Below are 14,182 nucleotides of genomic sequence, written 5' to 3' on the forward strand. Positions count from 1 at the left end.
TAATATGAAATCAAGCACTTTGGGTGCTGGTGGTATTTATCAGGATGCAAAAGGTGAAGAAAAAACCAAACAGTTACGAGTTTGTCTGTTTTAATTCTTATTTTGTTTTGCTTTCTTCTGTTGTGTGTAGCTTTTCTGTTGTAACGGTAAAAACTGTTAGTGAAAGGTATTTGCCTTCCTTGGGAAGGTTTTATAAATAAGGAGGATGGTTACATTCCTAAAAACAAGATGGCTTAGTAAACACGAGTTCCACTTAAATCCTCTTCTGCACTTGTGGCACATTCCTGATAGCTCACTGACCACATGAAGTGAATTGTAGAAGGGCTGAAGATAATGGTGTCTCTTCAGGGGAGTTGCCCAACAGCAGCAGCTTGTTTGTACCATGCTTATCAAAGCTTAAACTTTGAAATTAAGATTACTTGAAGCTGTGGAATATAATTATGATAGTGAATTGCTGGTGATAAAGCAGAGTATCTTAACAGCTGCTTCAGAGCCTCTGCCTGCTTAGGTTTATTTTGGTAGAAATACAGCTGTCTTAAACTTGCCCTGGCTTTGTGTGTATATCTGTGTACATACTTAACCCACATCCTCATTTAGAGTGTTCCAGATTCTCTTGGCTATCTTCCCCTTCTCTAAAATGTGAAATATGCATCTCTGTTAGCTAGAGTTGCTGGTGCTGTGTGAGACAGGCTGCCACGAACAGAGCAGTGTGGGCTTGCTGAGAGTGATGCGAGCATGACTGTACATCTTTGCACCTAGCACAGATACCACTGGTTGTTTATATACATATGTGAGTTGTCATCATTACCAGAAATATAGGAGGAAAAACTAGTTAGAATGCCTCTACTGAGGAATTGTTTTTGAATATATTATAAATCTATTTCATGCTATGTATCCGTATGTATTCCACAAACAGAATCTTACAGTGCAGTTGTTAGGGCCCAAGGAGAGCTGTAATACCTGAGTGTGGTAACAGGAGCCTGCAAACACGTGGCTGCTTCTGGCTTAGGCTCATACTGAGGGCTAAGCCTGTGTTATTTGAGGAAGATTGGCTTTACTGAGGTCTGTTTTGTCCCATCCTAGTGTTGAAGAATGTCGCAACATAATCATGCAGTTTGGAGTTCGGGAGGTGACAGCTGCCCAGGTTGCCAGGGTTCTGGGGATGATGGCTCGGACTCATTCGGGGCTGACGGATGGTATTCCATTACAAGTGAGTGCTGTACAGGATGGGTTATTTGTATTTTAATAAGCGGAAATTGGGAAATGAAAACTTCAGCCTGTAAGCTTTCATTATTCAGTATTTGTACTTCCGAAGGTTCTAGCGTGCATTTCTGTAATACCTTCTTGAGTGAAGGATTCTTAGCAGCATGCAAGTGGTGTCATTAGCGGTCTGAACCTTTGCTTTCCTTCCTAGTGAGAAGTTCTGTGGCTGGCGGGCTTTGAGGGTTCTCTACTTCTAGCCAGTACTTAATTGAGTATGTTTAACTTGCAGTCTATTTCGGCTCCTGGCAGTGGGATTTGGAGTGATGGGAAAGATAAAAGCGATGGAGCACAAGCCCATACCTGGAATGTGGAGGTCTTAATTGATGTTCTTAAGGAGCTGGTAAGTTTTCTGAGCACCTTGATCTTCAATGCAGAACAGTTCAAAGAAGGGCACGTCCCAGTGTGAATATAAAGCTTTTTGAGCTCCTAGCAGCCTGAATGGCTTTGAATCTCAATGTGTTTGTGCTGCTATGCTTGAGTGATGGTTTTGCCCATTGAAAGAGAGTATTTTGAAGAACTGTGGTAAATAAAAACTACCTGAATGCTAACATGGGTGTGGCTTTGATTCATTCCATGCTGCTCACTCCTGTGCGTTCTAGTATGTGTCTGAACGGGTTTCAGTTTGAACAGTTTATTTCTGACCGTGGAACACATCTGTGCATCAGGCACCTTGTTTTGAAAAGGCATTAATAATGAAGAAAAAATATTTTCATAGCTACTCATTCCAAACCTCCCAATGCTGCTGGTGTGTGTGATGTTTTGGAAGATTTTCCATTACTTCTTAAGCAGCGTTTTTTTTTTTTTTTTTTGAATTAGCACAGTGAAACATGAATGCCATTTCCTTTCTCTGCCAGGCAAGAGAGAGTTTTCTGTGTAGTCCCTCTAATAGTTGCAGGAGTTGCTTGGTTTTAGAAGAACCAAAAACTTAAGGAAGCTGTTAATTATGTACCAATACCCAAATCCCTTTGTGCTGTGTAGGTAACAGTAGGTCTTGCTTGCTAATATAGCTGTACTATTTCAATTCTTACAGAAAGCTCTGTGCTGCTTCTATCTCTTGTTTCCTTTAAGGAAACTGCTTTCTTTCATTCTGTAGCAGTGCATACAACTTGTGGAGATGACTGCTGGAGCTGTGGTTTACCCAAATGCCATGAGTGCACCTGTATGCTCATGTTCTCAATAAATCATTTCTCATTCTTTAAGCATTTCATTCTTTTTTTCAATCTTGCAGTTGTATAAGCACACCCAAAGCCTTTCTTAGCCTTATGATGCAGTTCACATTTACTTTGTGTCACGTCAGCTTGTCAGGAGGTGGGCACAACGTGCAGCCAGTATCTCCAGCTCTTGCGTTTGGTGCTCACCTGCCTTTGGAAGAAGTGGTGTGCATTAGTAATGGCTCTGCCTGGTCCCTCCAAACTACTTCATATGAAAGTTTCACACTATTGATGGAAATCTAACGGGTGCTTTGTGGGTGCTCGCATTATAAATTGTTTAGGGAGAAAACAAGTCCTGTTTGGCAGCTGGTCAGATCCTTCTGTCTTTTGCTCTGGAGGGTATGGAGGCCTACAAAAGGAATGGGAGTGCCAAGAAATGAGCTGTTTTAGTTGTTTTGGTTTTAATTTAATGTTTAGAAGTATGGATAACTATTGGCTGTAGTGCTGGGGAAAGTGCAAACTCATGGACTGGCTTCAAACACTAGCTTGCATCGTGTTTGCAGAACTATCTAAACTTTGTTTTAAGAACACAAACTGTTTTCAACTAAAAGTCGGGTGGTTACTAAGCTAGAGTGGGGTTCTTAGAAGTGAATACTGAGGATTGTGATGTTTAAGGCTGACTGCTCTCCTGTTTTTTGCATACAGAATCCTAGCCTGGACTTCAAAGTAGTAACCTATGAATTGGACCACCCAGGATTTCAGATCCGTGACAGCAAAGGCCTGCATATTGTGGTGTTTGGCATCCAGAGAGGGCTGGGCATGGAAGTTTTTCCAGTTAATGCCATATACAGACCTTGGAAGCATGCAGAAGGCCAGGTAAGCTTACCAGCATTTTGTCTGTCTGTACATCAATTAAGAAGCTTCTGAATTTCTGAAATGTCAGATGTGGATTGGTAGTATGAATTTTCAGACAAGCCAAGTTTGAGAACTTGTCTGCATTGTTGGGAAGGAGGGGGTCACTAGCTCTACATGTTATGTCATTTGTTTTTAGCAGAGTTCTGACTCATAATGCAGCTGAGCCAAGCACCTCATTTACCTGGTTACACAAAAAGACTGAAGCTTTGCAAAATGCAGCTGTGAAGGGCCGTGCAACTCCAGCGACCTAAACTGCTTTTGGTTTCTCTTTCCAGCTCTCCTTCATTCAACATTCCCTCATAAACCCGGACATCTTTTGTTTTGCTGACTACCCTTGTCACACTGTTACCACAGACATCCTGAAAGCACCACCAGAGGATGACAATCGAGAAATTGCTACATGGTAAACCTGCTCTTCCCAAACTGCTTTTCTTACCTAGATTTAGAGTAAGACAACTTACTTGGTCAGATGTGACTTTAACTTAATGCAGAATTACATCTCTGTAGCTGTGTGCACGTTCCAGTAAGTGAGCTGTTACTGTTTTCCTGTGTTTGATCAGTGAAAGTTCTTGTATTAGAAATTACTGTATATTTCCATAATATCTGAAAATGTGTTACTAGTTGTTGCTTTTATTGCTTTGAAAATTCCTGCAAATATATTTTGGTGAATCTTAGGACTGAAGGTGGTGTGATAGAGGAGTTAAGATATTGAATCTGTCTTTTGTAAGATAACACTGGGGAAACTTGCTCCACCTACATGAAATAGGTCTTGGGATTTAAATAATTTGGAGAGCTATTCTAGAATGGGGCCAAAAAGGACTACAATGCTCATCTGCTTCCAACCCCCTGCTGTGTGCAGGTCGCCAACCAGCAGCCCAGGCTGCCCAGAGCCACATCCAGCCTGGCCTTGAATGCCTCCAGGGATGGGGCATCCACAGCCTCCTTGGGCAACCTGTTCCACTGCCTCACCACCCTCTGGCTGAAAAAATTCTTTCTAATATCCAACCTAAACCTCCTCTGTCTCAGTTTAAAACCATTCCCCCTTGTTCTGTCACCACCCACCCTCACAAACAGCCGTTCCCTCTCTTGTTTATATGCTCCCTTCAAGTTCTGGAAGGCCACAATGAGGTCTCCCCAGATTCCAATCTTAACAAGCACAGTTCCCTCAATCTTTCCTCATAGCAGAGCTGCTCCAGCCCTCTGATCATCTTAGTGCCCTCCTCTGAACCCATTCCAGGAGCTCCACGTCCTTCCTGTACTGGGGCCCCCAGGCTTGTTGAGTTATTGCACAAAACTGAGTTGTGTGACTCTGAGCTGACAGTTATAGCTTCTTGTAATATATCTGTATGGCTGATTTCAGTGCTGATTGTTTCTGTTCCTGTTGTGGGGCCTGAAATAAGGAACTGAAGGATGGGGAAGATGGTTAGAGTCAGAGAAGGTGGCAATAGTTATACCTATTAGAGAAATAGAGAAAAACGTTGCACAGGTTTCACATGTGGAATCTCAGGTGTTGCAAAAGAAGTGTATTTTACTTCTGGAAGTTTATTCCAAGTTCAGTTATTCCAGTAACTCACTTCTAGCTGAATTTTTTCAACTTCAGCATTCTGTTCTCCATCTTCTTTAACAGAAGTTCTTCAGTTCATTTTGGCTTATTTTTATATATTTTTGTCTTGTTATTTTTCATGGATAAGATTGCTCCTGGAGTCTTAATTATATCTAGCAGGAGCTGCAATTTCAGGTTGCTTGCACTGTGCGTAGTCTTGCAGTCGATGCTACAGACTGCTTAAATCCAGGATACTGTAAGCAAACTGCTTTGTAACCTTTTGGGGGGGCTTGTCTGTCTGTCTTTTTCTTTTTGTTAGGAAGAGCCTGGATCTGATCGAATCTCTGTTACGGTTGGCAGAAGTGGGACAGTATGAGCAGGTTAAGCAGCTCTTCAGTTTTCCCATCAAGCATTGCCCAGATATGTTGGTATTGGCCTTACTGCAGATCAACACTTCCTGGCATACCTTGCGCCACGAACTCATCTCCACGCTCATGCCAATCTTCCTTGGCAACCATCCCAACTCTGCCATCATTTTGCACTATGCATGGCATGGGCAGGTAAGTGTTTCCACTAAATCTTTACATTTAAACTAAAGTTTGATTTAGTTATTTTTGAGAGAGAGAAGCTGACACACTTAATATGTAGAAATTCTAAGCAGTAAGGGGAGGAAGTTCAAAACAAATACTTTCCACCAGTGTGATTGAGTAAAAGGTGGAGGCTATTCTAGGTACAGAGACTGCATATATGGTGACTCCTATTGAAAGTTTAGAGTGTTTTCTGACAATTTAGGGCTGGCCTTCAAAGAGAACTTCCATGCAAAGAGAAGGCAAATATGCATACAAACTCCATGCCCTTATTGAACGAACAAGAGGCTTATTTCTGTGGTTTTCCCTTTCATCTTGACTTTACTCACTGTTCCTACTGGTAATTAAGCAAATACGAATCAAAGGAAGAAACTTAAGACAGAGGAGGGATCCTCTGGGATGAAAGGAGAATCTGCATGAAAGAGTGTGTTATTCTTTAGAGTACAGTAGAGTCAGTGATAAGAAGCTTGACCTCAGTGGGTCCATATTCACTGCAAAGTCATGAATGTTCCCTACCTGAAGCAGCATGAATACTTTTGTTTTTTTCTTGTACATATCCTTAAATTGAAGAATAGGAGGTAGGATACAGGTGATGCTTTTTGCATAAAGTCCTTAAATAGCAGAAGATGCAATTTTTCAACAGGATAGGCTTCAGAAGGAAGGACAATAGCTGCCCTGTGACAGGGTGCTGTTCCACAGCTTTAAGATACTTGTCTTCCATAAATGAGAGCTAAACTTCTGCTGCCAGCAAAAGCCCAGTTGGATTGAAATTTAGGATTGTTTCTGTGTGAACAAAGAGCTAGATACTGGTTTTCCATGTCAAGGCATGACACTGTATTTTTCACTTTGGGAACACATTGGGCGTAGCATTTTTATGAACAATTCATCTATTCCAATAGCTGTGTGTGTAACTGGGGGGAATTAGACTTCTCCAATCATAGGAAACCTGCAAAAGATGTACATTCTCATCATTCATAGCCATTCTACATCTTTTAGTTGAGCTCCTAGATAACTTTGCTACCTCGTGATAAGAGTCCAACTAAGAAACTGAGTTCTGTAGCTGAGTAGTAAATGTGTTTGTGTTAGGCTTTAGAGGTAAGGTATCGTACTAAATGTTCAAATAGTTGATCCTTTTCCTAGAGACATGAAGTACAATCCTAATTTAATTCTTCTTAGGGTCAGTCTCCTTCGATTCGCCAGCTTATCATGCATGCAATGGCAGAATGGTACATGAGAGGGGAGCAGTATGACCAGGCCAAATTGTCACGTATTCTTGATGTGGCACAAGACTTGAAGGTGAGTTTTGCAAAGCACCGTCATTATTTTCTGTCTGGTGTCTTATGCAGACTTGCTCATCTTGTAACAAAGGCTAAGCTGAGCTTAGATGTGACTCATTTAGCAAGGATTGCCAAGAAGCAGAATAATAGAGCTGCTTGCTTTGTGCATGTACTGTAAATCCAGGAAGAGCTTCAACTGTTTTAACCTTAAACACCATTGAAATGGGAATTGTAGAAAATATCCTTCAGGCATTTGTTTGAAGGTGACATCTCTGAGACTGATGGAATGGAGGTTTCTTAAGAGTACTACTTTGCAACTGTTTACGTGTCCATGAAAGGCTGGAGGTCACCTGACATCTTAGAGGCCTTTATCACTTCCTAAAGTTAAATGCAAAATAATTGGGTGTCACAAAGTGCAAGAGCTTCAAGTCAGTTTCATCGTATTGTTTTCTGTGTTCAGAGGTGACCACTCAGGTCAGATGTATTCAAAGAGGCTCTGAAGTGATTGAGGTCTGTTGACAGGGAGATGCTAGGATATTCTGTTGGGATTTTTACTTTTCTTTATAGTATCACTTTGCTGATAGATGTTCACGTAGAAGAATTTAACTCAATAAGTACAAAGTCACTTCAAGAAAGGTGGTACCATACTCTCAAGAGCTCTTGCTTGTTTGTGCCACAAGCACAAAAATAAATATATGATGCAGATGGTGCCTAATAAAGCACAGCAGCCTGTGATGAGAACATTTCTTTGTTAGAAAGTATGTGAAGATTAGAAAGAAGAAAGGAGAAGGGATATCCTTGTATCTTCACTGGTAGTCTTATTTATTTTTTTTCCTCTAGGCCTTGTCAATGCTGCTAAATGGTACTCCATTTGCCTTTGTTATTGACCTTGCTGCACTTGCCTCTCGACGAGAATACCTCAAACTTGACAAATGGCTCACAGACAAAATTCGGGAGCATGGGGTAAAACAGGATTTTTTTTATCTCTGTACTCTATCAGAGACTAACTTAAGTCACTTTCACTTTATAAGTAGATTTAAAGTTGTGGAAAGTGCCCGTGGTCTGATAGTTCCATGCTATAATTTATAACTTAATGTCATTCTTTCCATGATGCAGTTGCCAAGTTTGAAATAGTGGCTTGGATGTGGGTGAGAGATTGAGATAACTTCATTTTCCACAGGAGCCCTTCATCCAAGCCTGCATGACCTTCTTAAAGAGAAGATGTCCATCCATCCTAGGTGGTCTGGCTCCTGAAAAAGATCAACCCAAAAGTGCTCAGCTTCCTCCAGAAACCTTGGCAACTATGTTGGCATGCCTGCAGGCTTGTGCTGGGTAAGGGCTTTACTGCTTTCACTGAATGCATCATCTGCTTGAAACTCAGTTGCTGGCTCTACGTTGCACACGTTCACAGTTGGTTTGGGGCTTCCTGTGTGTTAGTGAGACTGCATAACATTGTATGGCTAGTCTCAGTAGTGTGTTTATCACTGACACTGAAGCTTCTCTTGTAGGTTACACAACAGGAAGTTGAAATTGATCTTGTCTTCGTAGTCAGACGGTGGGGTGATCTTGGTAGCTGTGGGGTGGCTGCTGAGTGAGATACTGGGTTAGTGACTAGATGCTGGGAGGTCATTTGGGCAGAGGAACAGGGATCATAACTGCGGAGTGTGGCACCATCATTTAAAGCTATCACATATATAAATGACATATATAAATAAATGTCTCCATATGTGGTTGTTGCTCTGTAGCAGAGAGGGCTAATGCAATTCTCCTGTGCAAGAGAGAGGTAGAGGTTGTAATGCTACAAAACTGAAACTAGACGTTTTCTGTTGTCTTCTTGAAAATACTGTCTTGAAGTAATCAAAGGGTGGGGAATAGCTGAGTTGTTCTGCACATGAGTTTGTTTAGGTAAAATCTAGGAGGAAACTGTGGGTCCTAGAGAGTTGTAACATACCCCTCCTGGAGCAGAGAGAGAAGAAACAATGGGCAGGACAACATAACTTTTAAATACTGTGTTAATTTTAGGTAAAAATGACAAATTGTTGCAAAATATTGGTGGGGTCACTTAATACTGTCAGGTCAGGATAGTATTTGCAGCAGTATTTCACAGGTAACCAGGAGTAGCCCTGTGTGGCCTGTGAGTCAGAGATTCTGGAAGCTGGGGGTGCTGCTAGCTTTGGTGTTACATGTAGACATCTGAAGGTGCTGGCATGGCCAGATGTGTGTTACCTGATCCAGGGCTGTATTGTCATCTGGTGCATCTTGACAGATAGAGGAAACATCTGTATGGCTGTCAGAGATGATTCCCAGCTCTCAACTAAACAGTGGGGAATAAATACCAGTACAAGTCTGTCACAGTCCGTGCTTAAACTGGAAGAGCACTTCTGAGATCATGGTAAAATGTTAAGAGAAAGGGTTCTTTTGTCTTCTGTTGGGACCTATGCAATTAAACTTTAAAAACTACTGAAATACTGTTTCTGGAACGTTGATCTCTAGTCCACCTTTTAGACAGAAAGAATGCCTGCTACTCCTCAACTTGTGCATCATCTTTTAAATGTAGAATTCCAGCCCAGCATTTGCCTTGTTACCCAGATCTAGAGATGTAATGGTTAACTGTAGGCTTAACTTGCATCTAATGTCACTGTGCCCTGAATCTTAATGTGTTACCAAGTTTTATTTATTCAGTTAATCCAGAAGCTACCAGTTCTCTACTGGCACAATTCTCTCAGCTTTTGGTTTCTTTTTATAGCAACCTGCATTCCCTTCTATGCAGGAATGTGAACTACTTGCAGTCATTTTCCTTTAGCTATTCTCTTTGAGTGTGAAAGAGAAAACACCAAGATTTCTTCCAGGAAGGGATTGCTCTGATTATTTCAGTCACAAATAGAAGCAGGCATCATAAAGGTTGGGAGATTAAAATGACAGTAAACATGAAATGTGTCCTGAAGGGTAATGCCCTTCACCACCTGAAGTCTGCCACTGTGGGTAACTGATTTAGGAGCAATTTCCTTAACTAAGCTGTAGTTATTAAGCTGTAGTTAACTCTTCTGTGATTTTGTGTCTGGGGGACACTTCTGTCAGCCACTAATCTGAGACCCTTTCTGTCAGTGCAGCTTGTGTCACCCTGAGCACTGCTGTTGTGCCATGTAGCAGTGATGCTTCAAAAGGAAATAGCTGCTTTTTTCTTATTGCTTAATGTTTTTCAATTGAAACTCGAGTGGTTTGGGTAGGATTGAAAACATGAACTCTGGGATCTGTTTTGATTAGAGAAGCATGTCTCCCTACTTACTGCTTCATGTCATCATATTATTGCCTTCAAGTGCAGCTTTGTGAAAATCCACTGTTTTGTACCATTTAAAAAATACTGTGGTATCTATCTTAGTATGCAGTGGAGTATTACACAGAAATGTTAATTTTCCATCTGTGTAGATGGCAGGACTAGGAGTTAGTGATTTGTTCCAAGGCACAAATGGCTGTAACTGGTCACCATAGGCACTTGGGTCTATAAGCCTGTCTTAAACTGCATTGTGGGCTGCCATATGGTCAGTGGCCTCTAGCAGATTGAATCTGTTTTACTAAAGCATGCTGTGATATTTAAGTGGAAACATAGCAGGCATGCTGCTGCCAAAAAAAGAGCAGGGCAAAGGATGGAGGGTGGTATCTGTGTGTGACCTGAGCTCATCAGCCCTGCTCCTGTTCCTTGGTTAAACAGGATCATACAGTGCTACAAACATCTCCTGCATGAGGAAGACTGTACTTCCATACCTGCAATTGGTCATAAGTGCCTGGAAATTTAGATATTTGTGGTATTATGGAATTGGGGTGTAGGCAAACTCATACCATGTATGCTGAGCCTGCCCATGCTGTGCTCAGAGCTCTGCCTTCTGGTCTGGTTGCACTTGAATGAAGCAGAAATCCCATCTGTGCTAGGATGGCATTTTCTCCACACTGTGGTAGGACACTGGCTTTGGAGCACGACCTGCATAGTCTGTAATGGGACAGCTGGCAAAGCTGAAGGCTGGCCTGCCTTAACTAGATCAAAATTTTGTTTTCCTGCCTTAATTATCACAGTTGTTCCTCATTCTTTTCACTCCCATCCCAACACCTATGCAGTAGAAATTGCAGAAAATCCCTTGAAAATAAGGAATCTTTGGAAGCATTTGACATAGTTGCTTCATTGCAAGAAGGAATGTGCTGCTTTGGTTGTACACGCTGTATAAAGGTCAAAAAAAAGGTCAGGAAAGCCATAAATAGTTGGTTGTGTGTTCTGGAGTGAAATGTTGGAGTTGTGTGAGCGTGCTTGTGGTTAGGTGTGTCAGCATCAGGGCTCTTTGGAAACCTGGCAGCCAGAAGTGGAATACTTTGAAAGAGGAGCTGACTGCCCTTGGTTGTGCAATGACTTCAGGCCTAAGCCTGAGTTTTCTGCTGGGGTTTTGGTACAAGTTCTTTGAATAGTTGGAGAGTCCTTGTCAGTGTTAAACGTTTATTAATGGTTAAATGAAGCCTGCCTGTTAGTTCGTATACAGAAAAACTGGGGAAGTATTTAACTCCATCCTTCTGTATGCTTGCCTGTGGTCCAGGCTTCTTAGGCATGTTGTAACTGTTGGAGAGTCTGTGTGTGTTTTGAAATTTCAACTGGAAATGATTGAGTGACAAAGCCTGGGAATGGGGAGCCTTTAGGAGCTGGTTTGACCAAGGGATTACAGCACAAGCTGTTGTCTGAATTCATGAGGCTATGCTGTACGTAGTCCATATCTGCAGCCTGCTTTGCCTGCTTTTAGGGCTGTTGGAGCCATGCAGACAGATACACATCGTGCCTTTTAATAAGCCATTACTTGCAGGGATAACTGCACAGCACAGGATTTGAGTTCTTAAAAATGGAGGAATATGTTGGAGGTGAATTTTCTTAGAACTGCAGTTGAAATTCTTCATCTAAAATTCTACATCTAAAATTCCAGGCGGAGGAGGGGGGCCTGGGTTTCCTGGATGTTGCATGCCTCATTGTCCTGCTCTTCTGCTCTAGGAGTGTTTCTCAGGAGCTGTCAGAGACCATCCTCACCATGGTAGCCAACTGCAGTAATGTCATGAATAAGGCCAGGCAGCCACCACCTGGAGTCATGCCCAAAGGCCGCCCACCCAGTGCGAGCAGCTTGGATGCCATCTCTCCTGTGCAGGTAGATAAAGAACATGCTGTGTCTTCAGAAACAGTTGACTGGCATTAATTTTGGTGTGCTTGTTGAGCTCTTGCAGCAGGTCTAAGTAAAACATCCTCTTGGGTATCTAGATAACTTCCCTCTGACAGAAGAATGCCTGAGGGTTGTAGGTCAGAACTGTCTCACTTCATGGATTTCTGTAAGAAACCAAAGTATAGCAGGATGGGAGTACCAAGGAGTGATTGGGATTTGGTTTATTTTAAAATAATGGAGGGTTTTCTAGATGTCTTTGTAAACTTTAGCACTTGAGAACTAAGCGCTGCCTTTGAACCTGATGTGTCTTGTTTGTAGCTTCATGGGCCAAGCAGCAGCGCTAGAGCGTAAGGACTTTTGTAACTGGGGCTCTTCAGCTCTCAACTGAATGCTCTTTTAAAAACAAGGTACAAAGAAGTTAGTCCCTGCCACTCATCATCCCTTCCTCTGGAAGCAGCACGTTGTAGACATGCTTTGCTTTTAGCAACTGCATTCAGCAGTAGATTTTAAAATGATAAAAAGCTCTTTCATGTGAAATAGTGGCAATTCAACACTGAAAAATGTCTGAAGCATCAGCAAACTATGTAAACTCAACACAGAGATTAGTTTCCTTATAAACTGTTACTTTACTGAAGTTGCTTACTCAGTGTACCAAATACCATGGCAACCTGCTGCAAATAACTGATGTGAAGTGGATCAGCAGATGTTAGCCTTAGTCATGTTATCCTTTGGGTATATCATCTAGCACTCTATAGGCAGATGGCTATTTTGATTGATTTCAGGTTTAAAGTGACCATGACTCTTTTCAGGGATGTTTTTGATATGAAGCTGTCTTCATAGAAAACATGCAAAGAGAGAGCTTGATTTCATTTTATGGCTGTTGTGTATAATCTTCCTGTATTTTTCATTCAGATCGACTCGCTTGCAGGAATGGCATCTCTGAGCTTAGGTGGCTCAGCTGCTCCTCACACCCAGAGCATGCAAGGCTTCCCTCCAAACTTGGGCTCTGCATTCAGTACTCCTCAGTCACCAGCAAAAGCATTTCCCCCTCTTTCCACCCAAAACCAGACAACAGGTTTCAGTGGCATTGGAGGACTCTCTTCACAGCTTCCAGGTACTGCTATCTGGCCAGGAGAATCTTGTATTTTTGATACATCAGAGTTAAGACACTCAATATTTACTGTGATTGGAAGCACTGGACAGACAGTTGTCTGCTGTGGGAGGGGATTATACATCCTCGTTCTTAGATCACAGCACTTCCAAATATTGTGCCTGCAATAGATAAAACATGTCAGAGCCCAGAGGCTGATTTTTGACAGATTTTAGCAGCATCATTTTAGGTTGGGACAGAGATGAGGAACTGCTGAGATAAAACTGCTTGACACTGGATAGTTATGAAGCTCTATGGCTCAGATAACTTGTTGGAGACGGGTGATGCAAGTGATACATGGATAGTATGAAGGGTGCAGCTGAGATGGTAAACCTTGTCTCCTCTCCAGTAGGAGGTCTTACTACGGGTAGCCTGACTGGCATAGGAACTGGAGCCCTGGGCCTTCCTGCAGTGAACAATGACCCATTCGTGCAAAGGAAGCTGAGCACATCTGGACTGAGCCAGCCTACGTTCCAGCAGAGTAAGATGAAACCTTGTAAGTGGTAGTGTTGTCTGTGACTGTGAAGTGTGACTGTGGTTAATCTGCATTTCCTTCAGGGGGTGGCTTTGTTCTGGAGGTGATAAGTAATAGAAATGTGGCTCTTGTAATGCACTCTTAGTCTGAAAAAGGTGCTTCTCAACTTCTATGCTAGCAGCTTGCCAAGTAACTGGAGGTGGGATTGAAAGAAAAAAAATTGTAATACAACACATTAAGAAATTGCATGAACAGCATGCTTCTGTCCTTCTTTTCTAATTGTGCTATGTTTTGAACAGAAGTCTTATCCTACTCTTTAGTGAGTTGTTTGTGTTGTAAAAGGGTGGGATGTTGGTTTTGGTTTGTAAGGTGGCTAATCATAGCTAGCTGAGTCCTGCCGCAGCACAGCAGTGAAGCAGCCTGCAGCGTTGGAAAAGAAACACAACTAACATGAGTTGGTGGGAAGGTGCTGGGTTCTTTTTTTCCTCAAGAGAATGATTTGGTCCTCAAAATGGAGCCATAATTATTAGCTCCTTTATAACTCTAAATATGCTCACATGTTTAAGCAAACAAACATTGCTCTTAGGAAGCTTGCCCATATGCTAAATTTTCCACCAACTGTTGTTGTGTATGTGTAA

General features: G+C 42.0%; 1 protein-coding gene and 1 non-coding gene across 3 annotated transcripts; both read left to right on the plus strand.

Annotated features, from left to right (window-relative positions):
- Positions 1-1,048: 1,048 nt before the first annotated feature.
- Positions 1,049-14,182, plus strand: LOC104912988 (CCR4-NOT transcription complex subunit 1-like). 2 transcript variants are annotated; one of them, XM_010717893.3, is made up of 11 exons: positions 1,049-1,210; positions 1,493-1,603; positions 3,120-3,290; positions 3,605-3,732; positions 5,192-5,432; positions 6,636-6,755; positions 7,577-7,699; positions 7,917-8,068; positions 11,757-11,907; positions 12,832-13,033; positions 13,419-14,182. In XM_010717893.3, the coding sequence occupies exons 1-11, from the start codon at positions 1,109-1,111 to the stop codon at positions 13,574-13,576; spliced, it is 1,659 nt and encodes a 552-aa protein (XP_010716195.1). In that variant the 5' UTR covers positions 1,049-1,108; the 3' UTR covers positions 13,577-14,182. The 2 variants fall into 2 exon arrangements, with proteins under 2 accessions (XP_010716195.1, XP_010716196.1); XM_010717894.3 differs by having other exon boundaries at positions 13,422-14,182.
- LOC116217150 lies at positions 12,201-12,334 on the plus strand. Its single transcript, XR_004161239.1, has one exon. It is a non-coding gene; the product is annotated as a small nucleolar RNA SNORA50 (small nucleolar RNA).

Source organism: Meleagris gallopavo, chromosome 13 (genome assembly GCF_000146605.3).
Source record: "Meleagris gallopavo isolate NT-WF06-2002-E0010 breed Aviagen turkey brand Nicholas breeding stock chromosome 13, Turkey_5.1, whole genome shotgun sequence".
Classification (NCBI taxonomy): Eukaryota; Metazoa; Chordata; class Aves; order Galliformes; family Phasianidae; genus Meleagris; species Meleagris gallopavo.